This window comes from Etheostoma spectabile, chromosome 4, assembly GCF_008692095.1.
Source record: "Etheostoma spectabile isolate EspeVRDwgs_2016 chromosome 4, UIUC_Espe_1.0, whole genome shotgun sequence".
NCBI lineage: Eukaryota > Metazoa > Chordata > Actinopteri > Perciformes > Percidae > Etheostoma > Etheostoma spectabile.
In genome coordinates this window covers 19,756,365-19,768,528 of record NC_045736.1, presented here as the reverse complement: position 1 = coordinate 19,768,528, position 12,164 = coordinate 19,756,365, and the positions used below count along the sequence as shown (strand labels likewise).

At 38.5% G+C, this 12,164-nt stretch overlaps 1 protein-coding gene and 1 long non-coding RNA gene across 4 annotated transcripts in view; both read right to left on the bottom strand.

The window, feature by feature from the left end:
* LOC116688438 (uncharacterized) overlaps positions 1-12,164 on the bottom strand; it is a 466,907-nt gene that overhangs the window by 44,838 nt on the left and 409,905 nt on the right. The window lies entirely within an intron of this gene.
* Positions 1-12,164, bottom strand: part of grm2a (glutamate receptor, metabotropic 2a) — a 32,759-nt gene that overhangs the window by 9,420 nt on the left and 11,175 nt on the right. For 2 of the 3 annotated variants that reach the window (XM_032514375.1, XM_032514374.1), the window contains exon 2: positions 9,461-10,198. In XM_032514375.1, coding sequence (XP_032370266.1) covers positions 9,461-9,988 — 528 coding nt within the window. In that variant the 5' untranslated portion in view covers positions 9,989-10,198. Of the gene's footprint in view, positions 1-9,460; positions 10,199-12,164 lie in introns of those variants that run through there. The other variant, XM_032514372.1, reaches the window with a different exon arrangement.

Sequence of the window (12,164 nt, the reverse complement as noted above, 5' to 3'; positions counted from 1 at the left end):
GTCAGAGAGTTAAGTCACATTCAAATGCACTTTCTACTCTGAGTTTAATTAATCAGTCCTCCTGTATATTGTCAGATTGTGGCTGTATAACAAATCAACTTGTTTCACATTCAGTCCAGAGCAGTGCATGACGCAAATTTCATCTTTTACCCAAATAATTGTCCTGCTGTTGGACCACAACAAATGATGCTGTTGGTGCTGGACGTAAATTGTTTACAAGTAGCCTTTTCACTTGTTTTCATCCAGATCAACTTTTCTAAAACAATATTATAATGCCCAACCTCTTAGATAAATCCCTACTGAATTAAGGTCTTGAAAATTGGCCAGCAGTTTCCACAATCCATTGCATTTTTGGCTATAGTATTACTTTGACATGGGATTGAAAATTGAAAAACTATTCTGGAAAATTGCTGATTGTCATGTGATGTTTTATATAGCCTATTGTACTGTGAGAGTAACAAGCTTTCATGGATATAAATAAGGAAAATTGTGAATTAAGTACAGTCACAATAAGTCACACAGTAAAACCAAATATTAGAATATATTGTATAATGTGACCAGTATTTGGCAATTTAAACAGGTTATTCCGGCAGAAAGTATGTAAACTGCAGATGTAATGGTCACAGCAAATCCTACTTTAATTGATTTGAAAGGAGAACAGTCTAACAGCCCAAACATTTCAGATATAATCTTTTTTCTGACATAACTTTTTCTTTTCTTTATTTTGTATGTTGTTTTATTCTTGTCCTTGATGTGAAGCATTTTGGATACCTGCTGATTGCTGTTAAGCACTATATAAATAAATGTTGATTGATTGATTGGTTGATTGATTGATTGATTGATTGGTTGAAAGATAGATAGATAGATAGATAGATAGATAGATAGATAGATAGATAGATAGATAGTAGATAGATAGATAGATAGATAGATAGATAGATAGATAGATAGACAGACTGACTGACTGACTGAGTAATTGATATAAACCAAATGTGCCAGTACAGACAGGTAAAGTCAAACAGGATAAACACTTCCTTAGTATGTATCCTCACAGAGAAAGAGGGCAGTACACTGAAACATCACAATGGATCAGTGTAACAGGCCTCAGACATTAATCATGGGATCTTTGTTATTCTGGAAGATCAGCAAGATGAATTTTAAATTAGCCAATGGAAGTGATTTACAGACCACTAGATTTATTGGAGTTAATGAGAGAACGTTTCACAGGAAAATGAGATGCAACAGGGAAATCCAGAGTGACAGATTTTTACCATCGCCCAAACAATGTCATACAAAGAGAATGTTGAACAAAATTACCAGTTTGACATTAGAGCTACTTCTGATGCCTCTGTGGTGTAACAACTGAAAAAGAAAATGAAAATCTAGACTGTTGAGACACATGAATGCATTTCATACCAGTTCAAAGGTTGCTTTCCACTGAGATGTTCAGGTCAGTTGGAGAAACCTTGATTATGCAGACAGGCTAATAACCACATTTCAACAACGGCCTCCCTCCTCAAAACCGCCTTACCAGCCTTTCTCAACATGTGGTGAAACAGCTGGCAGCAGTGTGCTTGCTACTCAGAGCATGATCTAAAGTGGCAAGTGACACATAAACACTATCTGATTAATCATATTACATTTCTCAATTCTCTATTAAAAAGTGCAAAACCAATTCTCATTAGAGTCATGATCATATGTGAATATTTTGCAGTCCACTTGGATTTAGTTGTGTGAACTTTGAGTGAACTGACCTAGTCTTTGCTTTCAACCCCCACAAGTATATCACGTAGCAAAGCAAAAACTCTCAGCTTTTTCCAGTCCACACAAGTACTTCAGGATCACGGTGCACCATGAGTACTCGCTCTACAAGAAAAAATATCAGCTGGCAATTGTAACTATATAAGAAAAAGGGATGAGATTATTTTACATTTTAATAAGTAAACTTTTTTTTTCAAATCCAGACCCAGAATGCATTCTAAATATAAAATGTACCTTTATGTTTCTGCACTTAAAGGATGAAATCCCTGACAACATCATGTAATGCCACTCAAAAACTGATTTGATCTATCTGGCTCATTCAACATGTGTTCAGAAATAAGAAGCAGTATGTTTGAGGAGCACTGCCTAGATAGTAGTAAAGTGCTTGCAGTAAAACAGAAATACCTTTCTGAAATACAAGAGTTTGTACTTTTGACATGTAATTCTGATATTAAGTCAAAATCAATGCAGAAACCAGCAGTGGGGAAAGACCTGAGCGCTTTTACTTCAGTAAAAGTATAGTAACACCACAGTGTTGAAATACTCTATTACATGTTATAATTCCTGCATTCAAAATCTTACTAAACTAGGCTAAAGTAAAAAGGTAGTAGAAATGTACTTAAAGTACCAAAAGTAAAAGAAATCAGTATGCAGAATGACCCATGTCAGAATAATGCATGTTATATTATTGGATTATAATTATTGATTAATTAATGTGTTCATCAAAGCTGGTAGATGTGGAGGTCATTGACTTTATATAATGCTGACAATTTATAATAATAATATTATATTAATAGTCATGTATTAGTTGTAAATACATGTAATTATCCAAATCCACAAAGTAAGTTGACTTATCAGATAAATAAATTATACAATATTATACTGGAGTAGAAGTATAAAGTTACTTTAACTGAGAATAATCAAGTAAAGTACAAGTACCTCTAAATGCTTAAGTATATCCAAAAAGATGGTAAGAAACGTGTCAACACACTATAAGTCTGCAGGTGCTTTAGATCATTTGCAGACTGATATATCTGCTTGAGGATGATTAGTTTGATAGTTGCTGACTGAACAGTGATTGTTTTAAACAAGTTAACAATTTCATAAAATTGCTGTGGTAGACATTTGTGTTCAAGGAGTTTTACCACAAAAGTGAGACGGAAAGGCTGAGAGGGCACCTGTAGTGAAGATAAAGGAGGTTCTGGTGGGATTTGAATCGAGGTCAGTACAACTGCATGTGATTCTTAAGCAAGGTCTCAACCATCTTTGAGCTTTGAGTCTTTATCTATTGGCAGATTATGTACCTTTCAGTTTAGGTACGCCTGAGCATTAAACATTCAAAACAGAAGGACTATTCGAAGGGAATTGCTGGGCAAAGTTGTGTTAATGTCATTATTTTCTCTACACAGATATACAAGTGAAAAGAAAGGTCCATTTTGCTGAAAATTGGCCATGTTCACGGTGGTAAATGTGTAATTTCTTTGTAGGGTATTAAAGAAAGCTGTCAGTTTAGTAATCCACTTACATGTGGTTTATGGGGGTTATAAAGCACAGTGCCAGATGTGTCACCAATACAATGGGCTTACTGGAAATCATTATATACTGTAGATGTTCACATGGCTTAGATGAAAAGCCAAAACCCTTCCACCTGCCAAAGCCTGTAAATGACACATTGTGAGTTTAGAGACTGTTGGTATAGCGATCAGAAGGCAGATGAAGAGCATTATGTAAATATGGATTCCATGACTAATAATTAATATATGATCTTTGTCGTTTTGATAGACTTGTTTTTATTTTATGCCATTTTAGATTGATGCACCGAATCACCCAGGGACCCTTACTTACTAGTTAAAACTGCTCAAGAATATTTATTCTAGAATCTAAACTGTAACAAGTTCAAAGTAGCACACAAGTGGCACTTACAATACCAAAGGACAAGAGGAACAGAGAAGAAGAGCTTGAGGAATAAACCGTATGACACCAGAAAAGCTGAGCCAAAATGGAAAGATGTGCAATGCTTTTTAGGATTTTCTCCTTTATTGCAACAGAATTCAGTTTGTGCGCACAGCAACATGTCAAACATACAGACAGACCTGCATGTGCGTCATTGTCTCTGCTGTTGTACAGTAAATTAATGTAATAATGCATGTGTACACAGGAAATTAAAGAAGTATTTAGATACTTTAGCTAAGGAGGTATACGTTTTAGTATATTCCGTTATTTCACCTGCTGACAGTCAATGACTTACAATATTAGTTACTACAAAAGACATTCATACTGTATGACATAATAATCATTTCACTTCTCAAAAGCAACCTGTAACAGCTAATAATTCAGTAAGATGTGGTTTGAAGTCAGCTACACCATCTTTATTTGTGTATTAGAACTTTTGTTTTCTTTTTAGTTTCCGTGTTTTTATGATATTGTTTGTGTTTTTAATATTTACAGTAAAATAAAAATAACCAAATGATCAAGCTTCTTTGGCCTTTCTGATTTGTATTTGGACAGAAGGAAGGACAAGAGAAGGGTTAAAATATAGATTTAAGCATAAGGGGATTCTTAACACTGACAAAAATCTTGTTCCGCTCTTTAGGAATTGTTGATATTTGATTCTTTCATAAAACTAAACTGCAAGTATATATTAAACAGTTAACATTACCCACACAGTACAGCTTACAGTCTCACACGTTCAGCTACAGGGATCATCCTGCATTAGACAGCACCTTATTTAATTAGGAAAATTAAGAAGAGCCCCAGTGTGGCTTTGCACTGGAGAGTCTTCTACTGAGCAGATTACTCTGAGAGGGGTTTCCTTTCAAGCAATGAGAGTATACAGGACCTGGTAGCTGCGTTTGACACCGAGTAATAGGATGATCTTTTTAGCTGCCGTATACTGTTTTATACAGATACTCCTAAGGCAACCGAGAACACCATGGGCTAAAATTATTCAGACTGCCCATGTGAAATGTCAAAATACAGGTGTCCTAACATGTCCTAAAAGCTATTTCTACTGTACATCATACAAACTTGATTAAATATCATAAAGTTTTTTTTTAGTTAATAGAAATGTGTTGCTTTTACAAATATTAGAAGTGTACAGTATATAAGTACTGTATATGTGATTAGAAATGATATAGAAATACAGTTTCTTTCTTTTAAATATGGTTTGATGCTTTGGAGATGCAGAACATCACCATCATATTTTGTTTGTCTTCTTAGCATACTGTTGAATGGGTGAGATGCATGAAAGAGAAAGAAAGAAGTAAGGATTTCTGAGATGAGGCACAGTACGGGTGCAATAGTCAAATAACAGAGCTAGAGATAGAAACAAGCACAGAGAGAGTGGTCCAGAAAATATCAGGCCTACTTTGTAGAGATGTCATGATTTTTTCTACGTGAAAAGCCCATCTGCTCTTCCCAGAAGACTGTCTCAGTGTGCTTCTACAGCAATAACACTGTATTCCCAGAGCAGCAGTCCTTAGCTCCACTCAGTATCACACATACACTGCCCACTCAGCGCCCTGAAACACACATGCAAACACACACACGAGGAACACGGACATGCGTGCACATACAACTCTGTGGACAGTATGCGCTGGATCATTGTTAGTTTATTTCCTATGATTTAGTTGCTTGGCAACAGCTTTAACAGGGTGAAAATAAGAACTGTTGGATACCTAGAGCAAGGATCTTTTTTGATCAGGTCCTGCCCCCTCATCCTGCTGAATAATAGTCTTAGTCTCAGTAGTCTTTCAAAGCCCCCAGAGTCATGCAACAATTCAGACTATACCACATTTTAAGTTACGGCTGTGCTTCCATTCATTTCTAATGTCAGTTACTCCAATTTGACATGCACCTGCTTCCATTCAATTCTTTTCTTTCCTCTGTGTGTATTATCATATCTTTACAATTGGTTTTGTAATAACAAGCTTGGGGCAATACAGCAGAAAACCTGTTAAGTTTTAGGTAAACTAAAAATCCACAAACATGACAGACCAAATTGGGATTCAGTTGCCATCCTGTAATTCAAATCTGATTTGGGAGTTTGTGCAGTTGTCATGGTATGTATTTAAACTGCACAAATAGTGGGCTCTGCCAAACCACTGAAAAATCCAATCCCATGTGAATTATTTACAATTTTGGGAACACAGTCTTTACTTTTATCCATGAATAATGCATTTTCACTGCATAGCTTTACTGATATATTTCATCATTATTGTTCTATCTGGCATGAGTTCTGTCATGTGTGTTTCAATGTTGCATGACTCATACATGCTCCAGAGATTGGCACTGTCTACCTGCAGATGAAGACAATTCTATAAATAGGGTTGTTTGTGGGGGATAAAAAAATGAGATTCTTGAGCTTGCTGAAAGCCCATAAATTTAGCTTATTATTCTGCTCACACAGTTTAGTCTGCAAATGTCAAGCAACAGTGTTCGTATCTGAATCTATATCTTCAAGTATTGCCATGCATCCTTGTGAGTTTGTCTAATTTATCAGTAAAAATTACCACATATACAACAGTGTGCTAAAATATTGTACTATATTCATTCACAAAAAAGTCCATACACAATAAGAGCTTTTGCCCAAATACCCTGGAACAAGCCAGGTGATAGTTGTATGCTGATAGATCAGAGTAGGTTGTTTTCCATTGTTTCCAGAAATTTTTTCTACCTGTGTTTTCACATCTGAGAAAGGTCCTTTAGTGAGCATTTGAGTTTTTGACAGAGCTCTCTTACCAGTGAGTCATATTAAGCAGCACAGGCTGCTGTCGGGGTAACAAAAATGGAGTCCCTTCCATGTATTAATCAGAAGCCGGCCCCGGGGCTAGATGTTCATGGACTGTAATTGTGGAATACAATACATCTCTGATTAACCCACACCTTTAGGACAATGAGGAGTAAAAAGGCTAAAGTGCCCTCTCTAAAGCAGCTATATCTAGAAAAATTAATATACTTGATGCAGGCTGACAGTGGTTTGATGATTGTTTATGATAAAAGCTTGCTTTTAGTGTGCTACAATACTACTGAAAATCTTGAACTGTAGGTTACATGTGTCTTGTCAGTGCTGCAGCTCTTCACACATGAATACAGATGCTGAATGTACTGAACATGTCATCACAAGGCCATTTCTCTTCACATGAAATCACATGTCTATAAGTAGATTCAGTCAAACTGTCCAGATGGCATCACAGACTTCCCTGTGGCTGTTCAAGATACAGGGTTTTATTGTAAAATGGTTTGTGACTTATTCTATCTTTTTCCACCGATGATCATATCTGCCTGTCACCATCTCTGTGTTTCTGTGAAACTTGAGCTCTCATTTGATTCCTCTACATCCTCTGTGTGCAGGCACACTTCTGCCAACCACCAGACAGACCGGCAGCAACCACAGATGGGGAAGACAGGATCTCGCTTGCGAGAGCGTCATAGAACTTCGCCTCCACACTTAACTCAATCTGTGCCCATGTAACGCCAGCATGGCTAGGCGTGCAGCCAAATCCGCCCCCATATCTGCGATTGTCACACCAAAACACCAGCAGTGCAGCAACACGCTCCTTCACTCTGACTTATTTAGACAGCAATCAGTGTCTTCACCATCACTTTACCACGTTCCACCATATCGCCATGGCAATTTTGTCCTGTGACTGCCTTGCCTGACCTAACCGCCTGCTGTTCACACATATGGGCAAGAATAGTAGTCTTTCACACAGCCAGGCTGGTTCACTTAAAGGTCTGACTGGCTATAGATTATGCACAAACCCGGCAGCTACAAAGGACAGAAACATTGGTATCTGCAGAGCAACAACCAGCAGCAATACAGAAATGTCACACATTCACATGCCCCAAATGCATATATTTGTGTAATAGTGTTGCCCTTAAGAATGCATATACCCCTTGTTGTCAAAGAGCACATCTCACACCACTTTAGGACGATTTAAGGAAATTCTTCCTTTTAAAAAGCTAGAAAGTGATTTTAAAAAATAAGCAAATTTACAGTTGAAGACACTATGAGCGTGGTTTTCTTTGATGATTGCATGCTTAGCAACCAACCAAGAGAAAGAGCAAGCACTAGTTCATAACTGAACTACATTAAAATATAGAGGATTATTCATTGTGAGAAAGGGAACTGTGTCCTGTGGTGCACTCCTACTGATGAGGAAGATTCAGTGAAGCTAGGGCAGACCTCAGACCTCAGGCTTGTAATAGTACATCTATAAATTACCACAAGACAAGGGCACTCTCTGAGGAGCCCCAGATGCCAGGTTTCACTAAAATTACAGCTCGTTTATCAAATCCTTTATTTCCAAACTGTCCTTTTCACCAGGAATTCCAATATAGGTGCCCTGAATCCTCCTCTTACATCATTTCCCAGGAGCTCTTTACCTGTATAATGTATCATTACACTGTACTGTACTGTTTGGCATTGTGTTCTGTCAGCAGTTGGACAACAGAACTACAGAAAACAGATGATGTTTGCAGAGCTCAACTACGATCAGGGAAAATTAAACCTAATATACTTTTAATAGTAGCATTTACTCAGTCAAAAAAGTGGATATGTACATTTATTTTCAACACAATGCTGTATCTTTAAAATGTCGACAGGGTGCCCACTTGATAAAACATTTGTAAGACAGCACACTGAAGCAGCTATTCACTGTGGTTAATTGTTGACATATCAGTGCTGGCATGTCTGCTGGCCACTGTTTTCTACAAATCCTGACTGAAAAGTATGGAAGGATGCCACTACCAGTCCATTGTCCTGAAGTACAAACTGGGGAAAGCTGCTAACAGCAGACTGCCACTGGCAGGGGTCCCTACAATATCCATGGTTTATCAATGATCTGAAGCCAATTATTATTTCTGGTTGGGCAGAAGTGTGTTCCTGTCTTCAAACAAGCAGACATCTGGAAGATGAGGCTGCACGTCTCGAGTGAGGTGAACCATACTCTTCAGCCGAGACAGCAGGCACGGTCCTTCTGGCTGACTAAGCCAGGGTGATGGGTTTGAGTTAATGCTTTAAAGCATGTATATTTGTGAGTATTAACCAATTTAAGTTCCAAGGGACACACCATCTCTTTCCACAATGACTCAAAATTACACTGATGTGGCAGTCACATCACAGCTGAAGATTTGGAGACCCAATTAGCAGAGCATCAGCTTGAGTGAGCCTAAAGGAGCACTGCTGCTGAGAGTAATAACGCCTTCACTAGTCATCCTGTCAGCCCGTCCCGAACACAACATCTGTAGCATGTCTGCCTCTGACAGGATCGCTGCCGAAGTGTGAATTACCGGGAAAGAGAAAGAGATCTTCTAAATTAGATCAGCCAGGCATATGGGCGTACAGGTAAACAGATCCTCCTTGCGGAACTGATACTCATTAAGTCCCTATGTTAACATCTCGCAAGAGGCAATTGTACATGGTACTTAAGTCTAAATGGACAGTTATGTGACCATCCATCACATTCTTGCTTGTACTCCCTCCTCACTCTGGCTCTCTCTAAAGCTTGCAGTAGCTGCTAAAAGTAAAACACACCTTATGCAATTGCGCCGTCTGACCAAAGTAATGTAGCTTGTGACCAACTCATTAACGGCCTAAAACAAAGATGATCTTCAACAGCAAATTAAAACTAATTATTCTATTACAGATAAGACATAGACAGCCCACCCACTCAGTTGGTGTGTTTTTGTTAGTTCCTACCTGAATGGAGACATCACTGTAGGAGCCTCCAATGACCCCAGAGATAGCCAGAGGGACGTCGTCATGGATGGCGTAGGAGCCATCAGGGCACGTGTACTCACTGTCATCCACTTTGGTGAGGGAGGCCCTGACAAACTCCAGGGACTGCTCTAGAGCGTAGGTGTCCTTAGAGCAAGTGTCCAGTATGTGAGCTCCCAGTCTGATCCCAGGCAGGATGCGCTCATCCTTGTTGATTTCATCTAGTGCCAGCAGCATGGCCTCCAGTCTCTGGATCCCTCTCTGAGCATTGATCTTTCCACAGTCCTCGGCTCCCTCACCCTTCTGGTGCACAGGGAACAGACCGCCAATCATCAAATCTCCTTCCAGTGTGATCTCCCTCTTGGAGTCAGTGTTATAACCTACCACAGGCAAACCCTGGGTGGCCTGGGCAAAGAGAGACACATATAAGCACAGCAGGCTGAGGTGGGACAGCCAGAGGGGTCGGGGCACAGGGTGCACCCCCAACACAGGGGATTTCCCCAATGACATATCCCTTGGAAAAAACAAGGTCACAGTACTGTGGTTTCTGGTCTGAGTCTGGTCAGCTTTTGATGACAGTGGTTCTAAAGAAAAAAACAGTAAGGCGCAGCGGCACCAGATCTCAATGCACCAGTGTTTTTATTCTGACAGAGGCCATTTACAGCATCAGCCCCATCCTCTTCGTTCTTCTCTTCGTCAGAGTTTGTTGTAAATTACAGCCTGCAGATCAAACAGAGAGAAATTCAGTCACAGCCTTTGAGTTGGAGTACAATGAACCCTTTGTGTTACACACATTGTGTCTGCCGGTGACTGGTTTGTCCCATTGAAATATTTTTGTACAAGTGAGTCAATATATTGTATATCTTGATGAGTATTAATGAAGGATATAATATACAGTGACAGGACAGAAACAAATAAAAGATGGGTCATTATTAGTTGCCATCGCATGTGTACACACCACACAACAGGCATAAACTAAGATGAGTCTTGAGGACAGAGTTCAGTGAGGACAAGGAGGATCTTCCAAACGGTTTTCCCATGTTTTCAAGCAGCACATAGTCAAGACTTCATTGTGAGAGGTTTCACTTAGCGTTCGTGGTGTGTGTGTGTGTGTGTGTGTGTGTGTGTGTGCGTTGTGTGTGTGTTTTATTTTAAAACCCATTTCTCCTCCTGTTTCATTGTCTGTCCGACCTCAAGCGACTTCCCTTCTAAGGCAGATGATTGTACAACTCTTTTATAATCACATGTGCACATGCTCCTGTACACTGCAAGTCTACAGAGATAACAAATCATGTCCCCAAGGATTGTTTGTCAAATCACATTAACTACTCACACAGTCTTACAAAAAAAGTGATTAATACACAACAACACAAAAATTCTAATGCAAATCAAAGGAGATGAAGTATTGAGATCTATTTCAAGCATACAAATTAAACGGATTGAATTAGAGTGACTTTATCTCAAGCTACATAAACTAATTTATTTGTTTGCTGTTTCTAATATGGTTCATTATTTATTTTCAATACAAGGCAAGATGCAGCTGCAAAATTATGTGAGCGTTTCTCATTCCGAGCTAAAAAAAAACGTGTCAGTGCAACAAATTTGACTCATACGCATACAAACAGCGCATTTGGGGATTCAGTGGTTGGGGGGAAAACTCTGTCCTTAGACTATAAAGGCATTTACTGTTTCTGCTCATTTACACTGACAAAAATACAAAATTGATCTGCCAGTTCAGAGGTTAGGGTCAGCTAAAAAATGTAATCATGTGACCATTCTGTTTAACGTAGAGGGCACAGTTTTAAACATATAGTTAACGTGAAAAAAAACTAGTAGGCAACAAAAATACTTTGTTAGGGTTAGTACAACATCAGGGTTTGCCTGAAAATGAGTCACGTAAACATTACTAAAATGAAACATAACATGATATCGGGCATCATTAACAGACTGAAATTTGACCTATTTTCATAATGACAGTTGACGGTTTGACATGGGACACGAAGGTCCTGTGTTCCATCCATCACCCCATCCTACCTTCTAATGCAAAATGTAGCGCTCTTATACTTTGTCACCTCACTTCCTTGTTTGTTTTTGTGCTACTTACTATAACCACAAGAGATTGCTGCCAAACAACAAACATAATTGTCGGCCATTGTCAGCTGCTTGCATAATCAACCATTTCTATTATATGAATAGTGTGTTTCCAAATGTCAAACTATTCCTCTAAATAAGATAACTTTAAGCCCATATAAAACCCTAAATGAATTGGCTGTTTTTGTTGATTATATCAAGTTGGAACTTACCGTTAAAATATTTCATAATGAGGTCGCCAAATATCTGTCCAACAACTTTAATGGCTTCAGAGACAATCACATTAATGCAGCAAGAAGCAACTCAACAGATTTTATTCTTTTTAGATTCAAGATTTCAGTGGGCAAAAATGTATTTTTATACACGGCGGCAATTAAATGGGATAAACTGCCAGTATCTTGGAAACACGATGAAGCAGAGACAAATGGCATGCTACAAAGGAAATAGAACTAGGGACCTTGCACAAAAAACTCTGTTTTGCCCTTTCATTTATTTTTTTATTAAAATAAAATGGTATTGTATTATGTGTATCCGCCGCCAATTCAAAATCAAAAAGGGAAAATAATTTGGGTTTTTATGTGTACTTGATTATGAT